General features: G+C 49.0%; 1 protein-coding gene across 1 annotated transcript in view; it reads right to left on the bottom strand.

Moving 5' to 3' along the window:
- Nucleotides 1-20,281, bottom strand: part of casz1 (castor zinc finger 1) — a 112,576-nt gene that overhangs the window by 61,524 nt on the left and 30,771 nt on the right. The window contains exon 5 of the mRNA XM_078425025.1: nt 4,610-4,700. Within this exon, the coding sequence (XP_078281151.1) occupies nt 4,610-4,700 (91 nt within the window). The remainder of the gene's footprint in view (nt 1-4,609; nt 4,701-20,281) is intronic.

Raw genomic sequence — 20,281 nt, 5'->3', positions numbered from 1 at the left:
GGAGAATTGCTGATCCACTGCGTAACTTGATTTGGTTTCAGTTTTGAGATTCACCAGTGTCATTCATGCGATGAAATGGATCCCATAAAAAAGGGCAGGGAGTGTTTTTTTCAAGTGCAAAATCAGGGGTCAACTTCAACTCTGCATGGAATGCAAGCTCGCTCAAAGCATGGTGAGGAGACATTTGCCATTTCTGTCAGACTAGAGAGGTAAGAGGAGTCAAAGGCATAGAGAGGTTCCAGTGTAGGGCAGAGGAAGATGGAGAGAGACAGAGCGAGAGAGACAGAGAGATTGAAGGTGAGAGGGATCTTGAAATAGACAGAATGAGAGAGGGAGGTAGGACAAGAAACACAGTGTGTTGAACAGGGCAAAGGGAACAGGGGGACAATACGGGAGGATGGAGAGAATGGGAGAGGGGTCGAAAGAACAAATGCAAAAAAACAGATTAGGCATCGACGTTGTTGAATCCTCGAAGGACAAAGAATTCGGGGGCGCAGCGTTAGAGTTGCTGCCTTGCAGCGCCAAAGACCTGGGTTTGATTCTGACTACGGGTGCTGTCTGTACGGAGTTTATACATTCTCCCAGTGACCATGTGGGGTTTCCCCCACACTCCAAAGAAATACAGGTTTGTAGGTTAATTGGCTTCTGTAAAATTATAAATTGTCCCTAGTGTGTGTAGGATAGTGTTGGTGTGCGGGGATCACTCGGATGGGCCGATGTGCCTGTTTCCGCGCTGTACCTCTAAACTAAAACTAAAATTGGTGAGGATAGGATTAAGAGATAGAAGACAATGTTAGAGGATGAAGGGATGAGAGAGGGAGAAATGATGCGAGAAGGCAAGAGAACATGATAGAGAAATAGAGAGGGAACGAAATAGAGGGAACGGAAGAGAAAAATAGAAGAAGGGCTAAAAAAATGTGAGAGAAATGGAATGGGAAAGAGATAGAGAGAGGGTGGAAGAGAAGGAATGTGTAGGACAGAACTGCAGATGCTGGTTTAAACCGAAGGTAGACGCAAAATACTGGAGTAACTCAGCAGGTCAGGCAGCATCTCTGGAGAGAAGGAATGGGCGACGTTTCGGGTTAAGACCCTTCTTCAGAAGGAGATAGGTTCACGGTGCTGTTGGACTAAAGATGTGATAATCTTGTTGCATATTTAACTTTGTTCCTGCTGGAGAATGTAGTCAATGTTTAATTCTTTTTAATTCAGTCTGCCTGGCAAGGAAGGGTGCTGAGCTAAAATGGCAACAGATGGTGGGACTGACGCTGGCAACAGTAAATATGAGGCTGAGCCAGCTGGCTCCAAACGCAATGATTTTTAATGGGTCGAGAAAGCCCCCATGTGAAAAAAATCACAGTACTATCATCAACAATAAATAAAAGCTGCAAGATATTACAGGAGCTAAATCTGGTTTGCACCTTTTTTTAAAGAAATTGATTAATTTAGTCTGTTCACACAAAAATGTTAAGTACTTTAAGGAAAAAATAGTTAAATGGAAGTGTAAATAGAGCACTGGAAACAGCACCATTGACACTGGGGCGCGCACAGTGGTGCAGCGGGTAGACCTGCTGCCTCACAGTGCCACAGATCCGGGTTTGATTCTGACTACAGGTGCTGTCTGTATGGAGTTTGCACTTTCTCCCGGTGACCTGCGTGGGTTTTCTCCGGATGCTCCGGTTTCCTCCCACATTCTACCACAGGTTGGTAGGTAAATTGGCTTCGGTAAAATTGTAAGTTGTCACTAGTGTGTGGGATAGTGCTAGTGTACGGGATGATCGCTGGTCGGTGCGGACTCAGAGGGCCAAAGGGCCTGATACTGCGCTGTATCTCTAAAGGTTAGTTCCCAGTGAGCAGGTGGTACAGTGGTTCAGTGCTCTCTCTCCATTATCTCCTCTTAACACATACAAGAAGTCAAGAACATAGGAGCAGGCGTAGGCCACCTCTGGCCTGCACCGCTGGTCAATACGACCATGGCTGATTCTTACCGGCTTCATCTCTTACACTTTGCCAGTTCCCCATTGCCTTCAATTCCCGGATAGAGTCATTGAGTCAAACAGTGTGAAAACAGACCCTTCATCCCAACACCGACCAACATGTCCTATCTACACTAGTCCCACTAGCCTGCATTTGGCCCATATCCCCCTAAATGTGTCCTATCCATGTACCTGTCTAATTGCTTCTTAAATGTCGTGATTGTCCCTGCCTCAACTACCTCCACTGGCAGGTCGTTCCAAATTCCCCCCACCCCTTTCTTCCAATATTTAACTCTCTCCACCCTAAACGTATTAATGTTCTGGCCTCCGCTATTTCGTTTTTGAGATACAGTGAGGAAACAAGTCCTTCGGCCCACCAACCACGCCGACCAACAATCACCTGATTACTCATTGTATCCGACACTAGGAATAATTTACAGCACCCAAATTACCTACGAACCTGCACGTCTTTGGAAAACGTGAGGAAACCAGAGCACTCAGAGAAAACCCACGCGGTCACATGGACAATGTACAAACACTGTAAGACAGCACCCAAGGTCAGGATCGTACCCGGGTCTCTGGTGCTGTAAGACAGGCCTTCTTCAAAGGCAGACAATTCCAGAAATGCACTACACTCTGAAAGAAGACATATTTGCACCGGCCCCTTATTTATAATTAAATCTTTCATTTTCCCACGAGTGAAAACATCGCAATATCACTCTGTCACGTTATGCCAGGATCTTTTTTGTTTGAATCAGTTCATCCCTCCTTCTTCTACAGTCAAGGAATACAGACCGCAGAGCTGGCAGAGCTGCTGCCTCACAGCACCAGGGATCCGGGTTCAATCCTGACCTAGGGTGCTGTCTGTGTGGAGTTTGCACGTTCTCCCTATGACCGCGTGGGTTTCCTCCGGGTGCTCTGGTTTCCTCCCACATCCCAAACACAAGCGGGTTTGTAGGCTAATTGGCTTCTGTAAATTGCCCCTGGTGTGTAGGGAGTGGATGAGAAAGTGGGATAACATAGAACTAGTGTGAATGGGTGATCGATGGTCGGCTTGGACTTGGTGGGCCGAAGGGCCTGTTTCCATGCTGTATCTCTATCCTAAACCAAACTAAATTAAACAAAACCAATCTAAACTAAACCGAACAGAACTAAACTAAACTAAACTCAACTAAACCAAACAAATCCAATCCAAGCCAAACTAAAAGTCTACACAGTCAAGCTTCCTCAGCATCTTCTATGTTTGAATAAGTTCATCCCTTATTCTTCTACATTTAAGGAATGCAGTCCAAAATGTCAAGCCCCTCTAGATAAGACAACCTTTCAATCGAGGCCTGGTAAATCTCACTTAGACTGCTGCCAATGCTACCCTTTCCAGAGACTACATTAACATAAACCTGGAAGTATCCCACCCTCTTGTTCAGCCAACCTAAAGTTAACCCCATGCACAGTAGACCAAAGTGGGTTCAGAATTCATTCATCACCTCCTATTTGCACTTCCCCCTCACACACAAACCTCTGCCACTTGGCACCACTACCATTCCTGCCCTCCAACCTATGCCGCCTTTAACCCAACCACACATTTATTTCCCCAATCCCTCCACCTTTCCTCGCAAATTATGTCGTTTAATTCCTAACTTTTCTTCATCCTGATGTTAATTAATCATCTGAAATGTTCAAGGATGAAGGATCTCGACCCAAAACGTCACCTATTCCCTTTCTGCAGAGATGCTGTCTGGCCCATTGAGTTACTCCAGCATTTTGTCTTGTTTTTTGAACCTGAAATGTTCACACTCTTCACAGATTCCATCTGACCTGCTGAATCTTTTCACCATTCTCTTTCTTATGTCATTTTGCATGTCAATAACCTGGTGAGGCCCCATTTAGAGTAATGTGTTAAATTCTGGACACCATGTTAAAGGAAAGATGTTGTCAAGCTGGAAAGGGAACAGACAAGATTCACGAGGATGTTGCCAGGACTCGAGGGCCTGAGCTATTGGGAGAGGTTGAGCAGGTTGGGACTCTATTCCTTGGAGTGCAGGAGGATGAGGGGTGATCTTATATAGGTGTATGAAATCAAGAGAGGAATAGAACGGGTAGACGCACAGAGTCTCTTGCCCAGAGTAGGGGAATCAAGAACCAGAGGACATGGGTCGAAGGAGAAGGGGGAAAGATTTAATAGGAACCTGAGGGGTAACTTTTTCACACAAAGGGTGGTTGGTGCATGGAACGAGCTGTCAGAGGAAGTAGTTGAGGCAGGGACTATTGTAATGTTTTGACAGGTAATATGGACAGGACAGGTATGGAGAGATATGGGCCAAATGCAGGCAGGTGGGACTAGTGTAGATGGGGCATGTTGGTCAGTGTGGGCAAGTTGGGCCGATGAGCCAATTTCCACGCTGTATGACTCTATGATCGTCACAAGGTGATGAATCCAAGTTAAACTAAGCATTGAAACAATGAGCAAGGGTGAAATCATTTCTAGCACTTGCAGTATTTTCTATGTTTAATCCCCTCGTGCAATTCTTCATGTAGATGGGGCGAGGGCAGTGGGGAGAGGCTTCTGTTCCTTGCTGCGGGGAAGAGTTGAGAGAGGAGGGAGTGAAAGGAAGGTGATGTTAAAACTGAGGCCGTACCTGATAGTTGCACTCGGGGTCCAGGCAATGGTAGTGTTCCCGGTACTGATAGGCGCAGTGAATGTGCCCACACTGCTGACTCCCGGAAAACCTGCAAGTGAGGAAAAAGCAGGAATGATTTCCGCGCTTCACCTTCCGCAGGTTGACCTGCCCGTGGGTTGACTCCACAGCGACTGGGCCCTGAGCCAACACACCTTTTCACCGCCGATCACAGGCGTTTCCACACGCGGCCTTGAGTCCAGCTGTTGTACCAGCGCGGAAACCTGCTCGCACCGCAGCGGCGCGGCTGGTACAGCCACTGCCTCGCAGCGCCAGAGACCTGGGGTCGATCCCGACCTCGGGTGCTGTCTGTGGGTGGAGTTTGCACTAAAGTTTGTACTAAAGTCTTGCTTTGAAGATGAGCATTAAGGACAGCTTTGGGAGGGAATATGTTACGATTATCTGAGAGATAATCAGGGCAGCACGGTGGTGCAGCGGTAGATATGCTGCCTTGCAACTCCAGAGACCCAGGTTCGATCCTGACTATGGGTGCTGTCTGTACGGGGTTTGTACGTTCTCCCTGGTGACCGAGTGGGTTTCCTCCAGCGTCTCCAGTTTCCTCCCACACTCCAAAGACGTGCAGGTGTGTAGGTTCATTGGGTCCTGTAAATTGTAAATTATCCCTAGTGTGTTGAATAGTGTTAGTGTACGGGGTGACCTGCTGGTCGGCCCCGACTCGGTAGGCCAAAGGGCCGTTTCCACACTGTATCTCTAAAGTCTAAATCTAAGAATGCTGGGGAAAAAGGTTTCACCCGAATGTTGGTGGAGGTTAGGGGCGGGGTGCCTTGGGGTCATTGTTTGATGGAGAGACGGAGGCAGAATCCTTGAGCGTATTGAACGTGAACGCAACTTCATGTGGCCGATGTGTAGGAAAAAAAACTGCAGATGCTGGTTTAAATCGAAGGTAGACACAAAATGCTGGAGTAACTCAGCGGGTCAGGCAGCATCTCTGGAGATTCAGACTGAAGAAGTGTCTCGACCCGAAACGTCACCCATTCCTTCTCTCCAGAAATGCTGCCTGACCCGCTGAGTTACTCCAGCATTCTGTGGCTGATTCCTGCTCCTGTTTTGTGAGGCTGGAATAACATGCAATAGCCTTGACTCAACTTAAGCACCCTCGATTTTAGATGATTAACGATGGGGCTGCAATTAGGCGAGGGTCTTCATCACCTGAGATGTTTCTGTGTCTGGGGTGGGGTTTTGTTCCGACTGCTAGCAATGCCTCAGTGCAGCAGGGAAACCACAGCCAGCAGCATCCCCGGTATAATGGTGAAAAGCTGTTTTAAATGGAACACGCTTGTAACTTTGCCAGGAATAATCCTTGCCATGTCATTAACACAGCGTGGCCAGTCTCGACTCAGTGATAACAGCCTGTTGAACAAAAATCATCGTGCTCACTGCCTTTTACAAGGCTCCTTGCAGCTTGGATGGCTGACAGAGCTAAAGGGGAGCACCTCGCTGCATCTTTCCAAAGCAAACCCCGCGTCTGCCCACTCTAATGTCCCAGTGGGGCAGCACAGTGGCGCGGCATAGAGTTGATGCCTCACCACACCAGAGACCTGGGTTCCATCCTGACAATGGGTGCTGTCTGTACGAAGTTTGTACGTTCTCCCCGTGACCGCGTGGGTTTCCCCTGTGGATTACCTCCCACACTCCAAAGACGTGCAGGTTTGTAGGTTAATTGGCTTCGGTAAACATTGCAAATGTTCCCTAGAGTGTGTACGTAGGATAGTGCTAGTGTGTGGGGATCGCTGGTCGGCGCGGACTCGGTGGGTCGAAGGACCTGTTTCTGCGCTGTATCTCTAAACTAAACTAAACTAAAATCTCAGCAACCACACGGCTCCAGGGATGGACTTCCATTGGTCTGGCACGTCCCAATACCAATGTCAACAGAGAACATCCGGACTGGCCAACTTGTCCACATGTCAGACCAACCTGTGGATCCTGCACTGAGGATCCATCAACATATTCCCCCCCCACCACCAATGCAGAATACAAAATATTAAAAATAAAAAATATTTACAAAACAAAAACTGTTCAAAAATACTTCATACACTCTCAATGTCTGCACATTCAATAGTGTTATAATCCGTTGTGTTCGTACCTATCTTTAAATTCATAAACCTATCTTACGAACCTATCTCTAAATAAAACACTCTTGCCACTCCTGTGGCCTCCTGGGGTGATTGATATCTCTTCCCTTGTTTGGGGGGCGTCTCCACCAGACTCTGCTCCCCCATGTCCAGCAGCGGAAGGACCCTAGACTGTGGTCCTCCCCCACAGGGCCTTGGCGTTGGCTTCACCGAGCTTCAGTGCGTCCCTCAGCACGTACCTCCTGCAGTCTGCAGCGGGCCAGTCGGCAACATTCCCCCACGGACACCATCCACATGCACACTCTCTCACTGGGAGCAGGGAAACTGGTTCTCTGGAAATCCACTCCTATTGCTGAACTGTTATTAGCACTGTTGTAACAGCACTGCTGTGGTGAATGGCACTGTGCGACGCTCCCTGCCTCTTCAGTTTAGTTTAGTTTTGTTTAGAGATACAGCATGGAAACAGGCACCTGGGCCCACCCAGTCCGCGCCGACCAATGATCTCCCCAAACACTTGTTCTATCCTACACACCAGGGACAATTTACAGAGGCCAAATAACCAAAAAAACCTTACAAGTCTTTGGAGTGTGGGAGGAAACCGGAGCACCCGGAGAAAATCCATGCAGTCACAGGGAGAATGTGCAAACTCTGTAGTCAGGATCGAACCCGGGTCTCTGGCGCTGTAAGGCTGCAACTCTACCGCTGCGCCACCGTGCTGCCCATTATCTGCATCGTTGGACAACTCCAGAGATAGACAATAGACAATAGGTGCAGGAGTAGGCCATTCGGCCCTTCGAGCCAGCACCGCCATTCAATGTGATCATGCACTACACTTTGAGAGAAACAATTTCTATCCACCGGGCCCTTATGTTTAATTAGGTCTGTAACTTTTCGATCCAGGTTCGATCCTGACTACAGGTGCTGTCTGTACGGAGTTCGCACGTTGTCCCTGTGAGCTGCGTGGGTTTCCTCAGGGTGCTCCGGTTACCTCCCACACTCCAAAGACGCACAGGTTTGCAGGTTAATTGACTTGGTATAATTGTAAATTGTCCCTAATGTGTAGGATAGTGTTCGTGTGGGGATCGCTGGTCGCTGGTCGGCGTGGACCCGGTGGGCTGAAGGGCCTGTTTCAGCGCTGTATCTCCAAACTAAATTAAAAAGGAAACCTGAGTGGCCACACTCCGTCCGGATCAATTAGGATCAGTGTTCACACCAGGCCCATGGAGGCGGTACCTGGAGGGAGCTGAGTGTGGGAGGAGGTGACCTTCCATGGACTGCGAGCTGCCAATGTAAAAACATCACTGGACGTAAGGTTATGCACCATTACTTCCTTCAGAGTTGCACTCTCAGAGGTGACCTGTCCCAATGGTAATTGCCTTCTCCTACCTCTCCTAGAGTCAACGCAGTCTTGGTCTCTGAATTACACAAGAGAGTCAAGCAGGCCTCTTTGTCCAATGTATAACATGTCTTGCATTTAATAAGCAAGCGTAGTCACCCGGAGGATTACTGATGCAGCATCCTCAATGCTGGGGATCACCAGGTAAGTCGTAGTGTGTTACAGTGTGGAAACAGGCCCCTTGGCACAACATGTCCCAGCTACACTAGTCCCACCTGCCAGCATTTGGTCCATATACCTCCTAACCTGTCCTATCCATATGCCTGTCTAACTGCTTTTTAAATGTTGGGATAGTCCCTTCATCAACTACCCCCTCCGGCAGCTTGTTCCATACACCCACCATCTTTGTGTGAAAAGATTACCCCTCAGATTCCTATTAAATCTTTTCCCCTTCACCTTAAAGACCTGATGAGTTAGAACACAAAGGAAAAGAGTGGAATTGGGCTCATGGACAAGGAGATTAAGGGCATGTTCGGAATCCTGTCCTTCCAAATAAGAGTCGTATCAACGCAGTTGGGTTGCTGGTGAATTAGTTTTGGACATGAAAGGGTTAGGTAAACATTTATTTTAAAGTTTTAACCTATATAACAGAGTTATAAGGCAGGGAAACAACAGGCCCTTCAGCCCAACCTGTCCATGCCGTGCCAAATGCCTTCTTCACCACCCTATCTACCTGTGTCTCCCCTCGGTTTTCAAGATACATTTGGTCGACAAGTATTAGCTGAAAAAAAAGGGCACAAAGTGCCGGAGTAACTCAGTCATCTCTGGTGAACATGGATAGATGACGTTTTGGGTCGGTCAGTCAGGAGAAGGGTCCTGACCCGAAATGTCTCCGATCATTCTTCTCAAGAGATGCTGCCTGAGGTGCAGATTTACTCCAGAACTTTGCGTCCTTTTTTTAAACCAGTATCTGCAATTCCTTGTTTCTACAAATATTAACTGAGGCCTCTCAGTGCTTGTATATATTAATCGCCATTGAGCCAGTCCATAAACCACTACTGCCTGTGGTGCGACACGGTGGCACAGCGGTAGAGTTGCTGCCTTACAGTGCCAGAGACGTGCGTTTGATCCTGACACTGGTGCTTGTCTGTGTGGAGTTTGTATTTTCTCCCCGTGACCTGCGTGGGTTTTCTCCGGGTGCTCCGGTTTCCTCCCACACTCCAAAGACGTGCGGGTATGTAGGCTAATTGGCTGGGTATAATTGTAAGTTGTCCCTAGTGTGTGTAGGATAGCGTTAGCGTGCGGGGATTGCTGGTCGGCGCAGGCAGACTCGGTGGGCCGAGGGGCCTGTTTCTGCGCTGTATCTCTAAACTACGCGAAGCTGACGGGGAAACAACAACAAGCAAGTAACACAGCGGTGGGCCCCTCCACCCCTCACCCTTACAACCTCAGCTCATCGTCAGAAAAGAAAAAGCAACCAACCAGCAGTCTCTGAGTAGATGATGGGGTGATTTGGGGCAGAGGCCTTCACAAGGTAGATTACTGCAACAAAATATAAAATAACTTTATAACATCAGGAGCTCAGGAGTGAACAGTCACAGAAAGAAGCAAAACAGCGGGGAGAGGAGGCAGGGGCAGGGGTTAGGAATAAGTGTTTTACTTTACAGTTCCAGCAGGTGTTACTGAAGAAGAGGCGTGGAGGAGGAAAGAGTGCAACTGGAAAAAGGTTCATGAAAAACCTGGAGGTATTCAGTAAAAACTAGACAGGACACAGTATTCTTCATGTGTACGAAGGAACTGTAGATGCTGGTTTATACCAAAGATAGACACAAAATGCTGGAGTAACTCAGCGGGACAGCCAGCATCCCTGGAGAGAGAGAACAGGTGACGTTTCAGGTCGAGTCTGAAGAAAGGTCTCGACCAGAAACGTCACCCATTCCTGTCAAGATGCTGCCTGACCGCTGAGTTACTCCAGCATTTTGTGTCCATTCGCAGTATTCTTCGCAACTTATTCTCACTCAGGCATGCTCCAGTAAGGTGTAAGATGGACACAAAAAGCTGGAGTAACTCAGCGGGTCAGGCAGCATCCCTGGAGAAAAGGAATAGGTGATGTTTTGGGTCGAAACCCTTCTTCAGACTGTTCATCAAGCTCCAGGAAGGGACAGGGCAGCTTGTAAAGAATGCTGTAGTGATCCTGGAGCAGGCCGCAGATTTAATACGGATTGGTGGGGTCAGTGGAGACATCAAGGGCTACTGGTGTGTAGGAAGGAACTGCAGATGCTGGTTTACACTGAAGATAGACACAAAATGCTGGAGTAACTCAGCGGGGCAGGCAGCATCTCTGGAGAGAAGGTTTGGGAGCCGATTCGGGTTGGGTCTGAAGAAGGGTCTCAACCTGAAGCCTCACCCATTCTTTCTCTCCAGAGATGCTGCCTGACCCACTGAGTTTAGCATTTTGTGTCTATCCTAAGGGTCACTGGAATTGTTAATATTAGCGGGAAATCTTTAGGTCTACATTACGTGGTTGATTAGAAGCTCGTATTCACTGGGGGCCATGGGGCTGTGCTGATGTTTATCGGGACTCTCCAGGGTGACTTGGTCGTTGAGGTTGTCAATGTTTGAGGGGATGCTGGATCTCAGTGTAGTTATAATATTTGGAGCAGTTCTCTGGGATTTTCAATATCTGCCGGCGTGTTGCTTTGTGAGAGAGGTGCCTAGAAGGTAGTGATATATCCGTGGCTTAGTCACAGGGATGTTAATATACGGATACAGGAGCTTGGCTAATATTTTAGACTTTAGAGATACAGAGTGGAAACAGGCCCTTCAGCCCACCGAGTCCGCGCAGACCAGCGTGTACACTACTAACCCACACATTAGTGTACACTAGCACTGACCCACACACACCAGGGACAATGTACAATTTCTACCGAAGCCAATTAGCCTATAAGCACCCACGTCTTTTTAGTGTGGGAGGAAACCGAAGCACCCGTAGGAGACCTACATGGCCACAAGGCCAAACTCCGTACAGACAGCACCCATAGTCAGGATCGAACCCGGGTCTCTGGCGCAGTAAGGCAGCAACTCTACTGCTGTACCACCGTGCCGCCATACTTGAAGTGATGTACATTCTGACGTTTGAGATCAGAGAGGATGCTTGGACAGGAGATCACAGTAAACTACTTGTCTGTCCCTTTTGTGTCTACTATTCCTTCATCCACCTCATCTGATGAGATGCATGGGAAGATTAAATTACTGTTCGAAAAATGTCAACTAAGGAAAGGGGTGGAATTGGGGGAGAATTAGGGTTGAGCGGGAGCTTGACCCTGGTGATATAGAGGGTGTCATGGACACTCTGTGTGTGTGTGTGTGTGAAATCTTTGGGAGGGATTGGTATGTGTGTGTGTCAGTGTGGATATGAGTCAGTGTGTGTGTCGGTGTGTATGTCCATGTGTGCATATGTGTGTGCATGTGTGTATATGAGTGCATGTGTGTATATAAGTGTGAGTGTGCACCCACGCCTGTGTGGAAGTGCATGCAGAATTCAACACGTGTGTGTTCACGTGTCCTGAAGTTGTACACATTTTTGTCTGTCTATTTGCTTCTCTATGGTGCATGTGTTTGTGTTGGTGTGGGTGTGTAGGGGTATGTGCGTATAGGTGTGTATGTGCGGGTGTGTGTGAGTGAGTGTGCGTGTTTGTGTGAAGGTGAGTGTGCTTGTGTGAGTGTGCATGTGTGTAGGTGTGTGTGTAAGTGCGAGTGAGTGTGTATGTGCTACGGTCCCCAAGTGCCTGAAGTCGGCTACCATAGTGCCGGTGCCGAAAAAAGCAAAGATCACCAACCTGAATGACTACCGTCCGGTTGCCCTAACTCCTATAATCATGAAGTGCTTTGAAAGCTCTCACACATCAAATCCAGCATCCCTGACTCACTGGACCACATCAATTTGCATACAGGGCGAACAGATCCACAGAGGACGCCATCTCTCTGGCTCTTCACACTGTCCTGACTCACCTGGAGAGACAGGGCACGTACACGAGGATGCTATTCATTGACTATAGCTCTGCCTTCAACACGGTCATCCCCACCAAGCTCATCACCAAACTCCACCAGCTAGGCCTCAGCTCGTCGTTATGCGACTGGATCCTGGACATCCTGCTGGAGCGACCGCAGGCAGTGAGAATGGGCCCGCACCTGTCCTCCACTATCACCCTGAGTACCGGCACACCACAGGGCTGTGTTCTGTGCTCCGTGCTCTACTCCCTCTTCACACACGACTGTGTTCCTGCATTCGACACCAACACTATTGTCAAGTTTGCAGACGACACAACGGTGATCGGGCTGATCACCAACGGGGATGAAACAAAATACAGAGCGGAGGTGCAGAACCTGGTGGACTGGTGCTCTGATAACAACCTGTCCCTAAATACCACCAAGACCAAGGAGCTGGTCATCAACTTCCGTAGGTCACACAACGGGGAATACGCCCCGATCTTTATCAACGGGGACAGTGTGGAGAGAGTGTCCAGCTCCAAGTTTCTGGGCACTCACATTTCGGAGGACCTAACATGGTCCAATAACACTGCTGCGCTGGTCAAGAAGGCACAGCAACGACTGTTCTACCTAAGAACACTGGAAAAGTCTGGTCTGCCCCAACAGCTGCTGACGACCTTCTACCGCTGCACCATAGAGAGCATTCTAACACATGGCATCCCTGTGTGGTATCTCAGCTGCACGAAGGCAGAGAGGAAAGCTCTTCAGCGGGTAGTCCATAGAGCTCAGAGGACCATCGGAACACAGCTACCAGCCTTGGAGTGCATCTACAACACACGATGCCTCAGAAAATCAGAAAAGCCACCAGCATCCACAAAGACTCTTCACACCCCTGCAATAGTCTGTTCGAAATTCTACCATCGGGCAGACGATACAAGACCTTCTACGCCCGCACCTCCAGACTCAGGAACAGCTTCATCCCCAGGGCCATAGCTGCTATGAACCGGTCCTGCTGAGCCGGATGGTCACATCGCACAGTGAACCGGCACAGATCTACTTGCACTTTATTCTGTTTTAAAACTGTTACAATTTGTTTAATTGGGTTGTTTAAATGAATACTGACTAGCTAATTAATTTATTGCATCATATGGGAGGCGCATTCCCAATCACGTTGTACCCCTGTACAATGACAATAAAGATAGATTGTATTGTATGTTTGTGTGTGTGAGTGTGTGAATGTGAGTGGACACATGAGTGTGCGTGTGTGTGAATGAGTGTGTGAGTGTGAGTGAATGTGTGCGTGTGAGTGTGTGAGTGAGTGTGTGTGAATGAGAGTGTGTGAGTGAGTGAGTGAGTGAGTGTGTATGTGAGTGTGAGTGTGTAAGTATGTGAGTGTGCGTATACATATCTGTGTGCTGGGGATGTTCTATTCAGATTCATATTAAAAAAGAGGAGCCACAGCTGGATTGTTCACAAGCGAGAGAGGGAGCTGCAGTTTCCAGGAACCGTGCCCCTCCACTCTGTGCCCCTCCACTCCACTCTGTGTGTGCCCCTCCACTCTGTGCCCCTCCACTCTGTGTGTGCCCCTCCACTCTGTGCCCCTCCACTCTGTGTGTGCCCCTCCACTCTGTGCCCCTCCACTCTGTGTGTGCCCCTCACTCTGTGCCCCTCCACTCTGTGTGTGCCCCTCCACTCTGTGTGTGCCCCTCCACTCTGTGTGTGCCCCTCCACTCCACTCTGTGTGCCCCTCCACTCTGTGTGTGCCCCTCCACTCTGTGCCCCTCCACTCCACTCTGTGTGCCCCTCCACTCTGTGTGCGCCCCTCCACTCTGTGCCCCTCCACTCTGTGTGTGCCCCTCCACTCTGTGTGTGCCCCTCCACTCTGTGCCCCTCCACTCCACTCTGTGTGCCCCTCCACTCTGTGTGTGCCCCTCCACTCTGTGTGTGCCCCTCCACTCTGTGCCCCTCCACTCTGTGCCCCTCCACTCTGTGCCCCTCCACTCTGTGTGTGCCCCTCCACTCTGTGTGTGCCCCTCCACTCTGTGCCCCTCCACTCTGTGTGTGCCCCTCCACTCTGTGTATGCCCCTCCACTCTGTGCCCCTCCACTCTGTGTGTGCCCCTCCACTCTGTGTGTGCCCCTCCACTCCACTCTGTGTGTGCCCCTCCACTCTGTGCCCCTCCACTCTGTGTGTACCCCTCCACTCTGTGCCCCTCCACTCTGTGCCCCTCCACTCCACTCTGTGTGCCCCTCCACTCTGTGTGTGCCCCTCCACTCTGTGCCCCTCCACTCTGTGTGTGCCCCTCCACTCTGTGTGTACCCCTCCACTCTGTGCCCCTCCACTGTGTGTGCCCCTCCACTCTGTGCCCCTCCACTCTGTGTGTGCCCCTCCACTCTGTGCCCCTCCACTCTGTGTGCCCCTCCACTCTGTGTGCCCCTCCACTCTGTGTGTGCCCCTCCACTCTGTGCCCCTCCTGTGTGTGCCCCTCCACTCTGTGTGTGCCCCTCCACTCTGTGTGTGCCACCTTTAGCTGAGAACCCCCTCCCCTTTCTGACGATGTCATTCTGTTTGCAGTATTACGATCTGGTTACCTGGCATTATTGACAATTCATTGGATTATTGATTATTATATGTTTTGTTTGTTGAGTTATTATGTAAATATGTCAAGCTGCAGCAGGTAAAAATTATACTCTCCTGCTCCTGATGTGATTGGGTACCGTAAAGTGCTCTGGTACAGGCGGCTGGCCAACTCTGGGCAAGGGATAAGAATGAGGGAAGAATAGTTTGGTTCAGTTTAGAGACGCAGCCTGGAAACAGGCCCTTCGGCCCACCGAGTCCGTGCCGACAATGATCCCTACACACTAGCACTATCCTACACACTTAAGGAACAATTTGCAATTTTTACCGAAGCCAATTAACCTACAAACCCGTACGTCTTTGGAGTGTGGGAGGAAACCGGAGCACCTGGGGAAAACCCACGTGATCACGGGGAGAACGTGCAAACTCTGCACAGACAGCACCCGTAGTCAGAATCGAACTAGGGTCTCTGGCGCTGTAAGGCTGCAACTCTACCGTTGCGCCACCGTGCTATAGTTATGCAGGGAAAACTGGTAGGAAATGAGCATGGTCCAAGGATCAGCATGAATCAGATGGGCTGAAATGCCTTCCTTCTATGTCCTATGGAAACATGACAGTCACGAATGGGCGGCACGGTGCGTCCGCTGTAGAGTTGCTGCTTTACAGCGTCAGACACCCGATCCCGTATGTTCTCCCCGTGACCTGCGTGGGTTCGATCCCCGTACGTTCTCCCCGTGACCTGCGTGGGTTCGATCCCCGTACGTTCTCCCCGTGACCTGCGTGGGTTTTCTCCAGGAGCTCCGGTTTCCTCCCACATCCCAAAGACGTATCGGTTTGTCTGCTAATTGGCTTTGGTAAAATTGTAAATTGTCCCTCGTGTGTAGGGTAGTGCTGGTGTGCGGGGATCGTTGGTCGGCGCGGACTCAGTGGGCCGAAGGGAATGTTTCCGTGCTGTATCTCTAAAGTCTACTAAACAATTGCCTGGTTCCAGAATAGATTCTTATTTAAATATTGCAAACGTGTGTTTACAATTTACAGCAAAATTGCCCCTGCTGTTAATTCTGTTGTGCTGCTGCATTTAAGGATTTCATTGTTGTATCTGGGACACATGACAATAAAACACTCTTGGACAATAGACAATAGGTGCAGGAGTAGGCAATTCAGCCCTTCGAGCCACTCTTGACTCTTGAATTCTGTCTGCAGATCTAAAACGCTCTGCTCATGTCCCCAGATGTCCCCCCTCTGATATGTCACCAATTCCACATCAAGCGAAGGCCTCCTCCCTCATCCACTTGTAAACTGATAGCAGTGTTCCAGATGAGCGAGATTGCTTCTCCTGTAATATAATGGGGCAGAACAGCTCTGCTAACCGAGCAATGGTGCTATTATCTCCAGCCTGGGACCTCTTTAAGCCTCGTGCACTCTCCCCTTGCCGGGGCACAGTTTCCAGCTGATAGGACAAGAACTGGGTGTGGGCCAACTGCTGGGGAGAGAGTGTTCATTAGGTCATAAGTGATAGGAGCAGAATTAGGCCATTCAGCCCATCATGGCTGATCGATCTTTCCCTCCCAACCCATTCTCCTGCTTTTTCCCCATAACCCCTGACACCCGTACTAATCAAAAATCTATCTATCTTTGCCTTAAAAATATCCATTGACTTGGCCTCCACAGCCTTCTGTGCAAAGCATTCCACAGATTCACCCCATCCTGACTGCAGAAATTCCTCGTCATCTCCTTCCTAAAGGAATGTCCTTTAGTTCTGAGGCTGGGCCCTCTGGTCCGAGACTCTCCCACTAGTGGAAACATCCACTCTATCCAGGCCTTTCACTATTTGGTAAGTTTCAACGAGGTCCCCCATCATCCTTCTAAACTCCAGTGAGTACAGGCCCAGTGCTGTGAAACGCTCAAATTATCCAGGTTACAAATAGCTCGCAGGATGCCGACCTAGAACATCACCTGCCCATTCTCTTCCACGGATGCTGCCTGACCTGCTGAGTTTCTCCAGCATCTTGCTTTTTACTCAAGACCGCAGCACCAGCAGTTCCTTGTGTCTCCCACGGACAGAACCTGCCACAACCTGGAGACCACCTGTACACAATAAGGAGGTCTTCACCTTTACCCCACCTCCGCCTCCCACCTCACAAACCTCAGCCACTCCCCCAGTCGAAAACGGACCCGGTTTTTACATCCGATAAGCATCCCTCTCGCTAATCTTTGTACTGTTCACAGTAGTCATGGTTGACAAGCAGAAATGCAAAGCATGCTCAATTACTCAGCTTATCCCTGGTTTACAGAACCACAGGTTTAAATGAAAGATGTTCCCTAGTAACCAGAGACTTAGTTCAGCTTAGAGATACAGCGAGGAAACAGGCCATTCGGCCCACTGAGTCCTTGCCGACCAGCAATCCCCCTACATTAACATTATCTGACACATTAGGGACAATTCACAATTTTTTACGAAGGTCCCCCATCATCCTTCTAAACTCCAGTGAGTACAGGCCCAGTGCTGTGAAACGCTCAAATTATCCAGGTTACAAACAGCTCGCAGGATGCCGACCTGGAACAACACCTGCCCATTCTCTTCCACGGATGCTGCCTGACCTGCTGAGTTTCTTGAGCATCTTGCTTTTTAGTCAAGACCGCAGCACTAGCAGTTCCTTGTGTCTCCCACGGACAGAACCTGCCACAACTTGGAGACCACCTGTACACACTAAGGAGGTCTCTGGAGTGTGGGAGGAAACCGGAGCACCCGGAGGAAACCCACGTGGGTCACGGGGAGAACGTACAAACTCCATACAGACTGCACTCATAGTCGGGATCAAACCCCATAGTTTGGTCTCTGACGCTGTGTGGCAGCAACTCTACCGATGTGCCACTGTGCCGCCCAAAGAGGGGTGTCAGTCATTGAGTTATAGGACACAGGCCCTTCAGTTCAACTTGCCCACACCGACCAACATGCCCCATCCTACACTAGTCCGACCTGCCTGTGTTTGGCCCATATCCCTCTAAACATATTCTATCTATGTACCATTGCAACTCTACCGCTGTGCCACTGTGCCCAACTTTGCTATTATTATCAACAAGAACTACCATCCTTCCAGATTCACATGGAGTTGTGGGAGGCAGGAGTTACAAATCCTGTTCCTGGCTCCTCAAAGAACCTTTCTGTTTTTGACAACACTACAGTCTGGATTAAATATTCTCTTAGATCTCTTTATTTTCATATTTAAATCCTAAATCCTTTTACTAAATGCTGTTATTGTATTTTCCCTTTTTTTTTATGACAACATTCATTTTGCATAACCAGCAATTCCTCCTAGGCAGCAATACATTTGGCATTTTTATTAAAAAAAACAATTTGCTCCTTTCTCCCCGCTAATCTGGTTTTCTCGACAAAGACTCAAACAAGAAAAAATTACTGCATCATTCACAAGCTGTCAATTCTGGAACCTGTGGTTCGAAAGAAAAGGTAAATCAGGAAATTAGTGTTGCTGGGAGTAACTGGGAAACCGGTTGGTAAAGTGTGGAGATGTAGCTGTAAGAGGTGGCACGGTGGCGCAGCGGTAGAGTTGCTGCCTTACAGCGCCAGAGACCCGTGTTCGATCCTGACTATGGGTGCTGTCTGTGCAGAGTTTGTGCGTTCTCCCTGTGACCTGCGTGGGTTTTCTCCGGGTGCTCCGGTTTCCTCCCACACTCCAAAGACGTACAGGTTTGCAGGCTAATTGGCTTGGTATAATTGTAAATTGTCCCTAGTGTGTGTAGGATAGTGTTGATGTGAGGGGGGATCGCTGGTCGGCGTGGACTCGATGGGCTGGAGGGCCTGTTTCTGCGCTGTATCTCTAAACTACACTAAACTAAACAACTGAAGATAGACACAAAAAGCTGGAGTAACTCAGCGGGACAGGCAGCATCTCTGGAGGGAAGGAATGGGTGACGTTTGGGGTCGAGACCCTTCTTCAGACTCATAACTAAACAACTGTTGTGGACCCAGATGTGAAGGTCAGTAGACCTGCTGACCTGGATCTGAGAAGCCCCTCTGGCTGCCCATGGACATTCTGAACACCACCGCCACTGGTATCGATGGTTTGCCTGTATGAACTGATGAAAACTGCTGGCAGTAGGGTCAACCAAAGTAAGGTGACCATTAACCCTGCCTACACCTACCACTTCCCATCCTGACGTCAAGATTGTGAAGTCACTCAAGACATGGCCACCTTCATTCTCCACCATGACAATGATGAGGTTTGTAGGTTAATTGGCTGGGTAAATGTAAAAAATTGTCCCTAGTGGGTGTAGGATAGTGTTAATGTACGGGGATCGCTGGGCGGCAGAGGAGGGCCGAAAAGGCCTGTTTCCGGCTGTATATATATGATATGATATGATGATAATGAAGCCAACAACCCAGTCCGCTTATTCATCTTCCAAGCTTTCCTCCATTCCCAAACTTCAAAGGAATCTTATGGCATTCAGCAGCAAACAACAAGCCGTTGAACTTAACCTGTTTAAAGTAAAGGAAGGAACTGCAGATGCTGGTTTACACCGATGATAGACACAAACTGCTGGAGTAACTCAGCGGTCCAGGCATCATCTCTGGAAAGAAGGAATGGGTGATGCTTCGGGTGGAGACCCTTCTTCAGACAGTCTGAAGGGTTACGACCTGTAACATCACCCATTCCTTCTCCAGAGATGCTGCCTGTCCCGCTGAGTTACTCCAGCATTTTATGTCTATCTTCGGTGTCTATCTGTTTAAAGTTTAGTTTAGTTTAGTTCAGAGATACATGGTGGAAGCAGACCCTTCCACCCACCGAGCCCACGCCGACCATCAATCACTTGTTCACACTAGTCCCATGTTATTCCACTTTCGCCTCCACTCCGGGCACGCTAGGAGCAACTTACAGAGGGCCGGCTAACCTACAAACCTGCACGTCCTTGGGATGTGGGAAGAAACCCAGAGCACCCGGAGGAAACCCACAGTCCTCACAGTGAGAACGCGCAAACTCCACACAGAGTGCACCCGGGGTCAGGATCAAACTTGGGTCTCTGGCGAGGTGAGGTGGCATCTCTACCGCTGTGCCGCTCCTAACGTTACCATCAAACTGAGAGAAGCTGGCGGGTATCCGTTTGCAATCCTGGGGCCCTCTAGGGTTGATGCAATGAATATTTTATACCAACGCGCACAAAGCCTGCTACTGCTTATCTGCCACACTCGGTACCTCCGCTGTCAAATGGAAGCATTTCTTGCAGAGGGTGAAGCCAGCACTCAGAATACACTCGGAGTGACTGCATACTGACAACGCTGCTTGTCAAAACCCCTTCAATTACAATGGAGAACACAAATAAACATTTGGATTGATGATGCCAACCATACCATCTGCCAAAGTAGTAAAATCCACACGAAAAAACTAACTGGGAGATTGTTATTTTTAAATGGAGATTACCGCATGGTTGCTTTGTAGTAAGAGGTAGTGAGTTCATTTAGCTAATTGAATGCAGGAGATTCTGTATTTCAGGCACATTAAACAGATTTTTTTTTTTTAAACCTACATGAAACACAGTTCTCAGTTTAGGATAGCTTTGGTCTCTGGACAATTTCATCTCCATTGCATCAGTCAAATTGGCTGATTATATTCTCCCGTC

This window comes from Rhinoraja longicauda, chromosome 30, assembly GCF_053455715.1.
Source record: "Rhinoraja longicauda isolate Sanriku21f chromosome 30, sRhiLon1.1, whole genome shotgun sequence".
Lineage (NCBI taxonomy): Eukaryota > Metazoa > Chordata > Chondrichthyes > Rajiformes > Arhynchobatidae > Rhinoraja > Rhinoraja longicauda.
The sequence above is the reverse complement of the archived record's forward strand: the minus strand, read 5'-3'. Positions and strand labels throughout refer to the sequence as shown.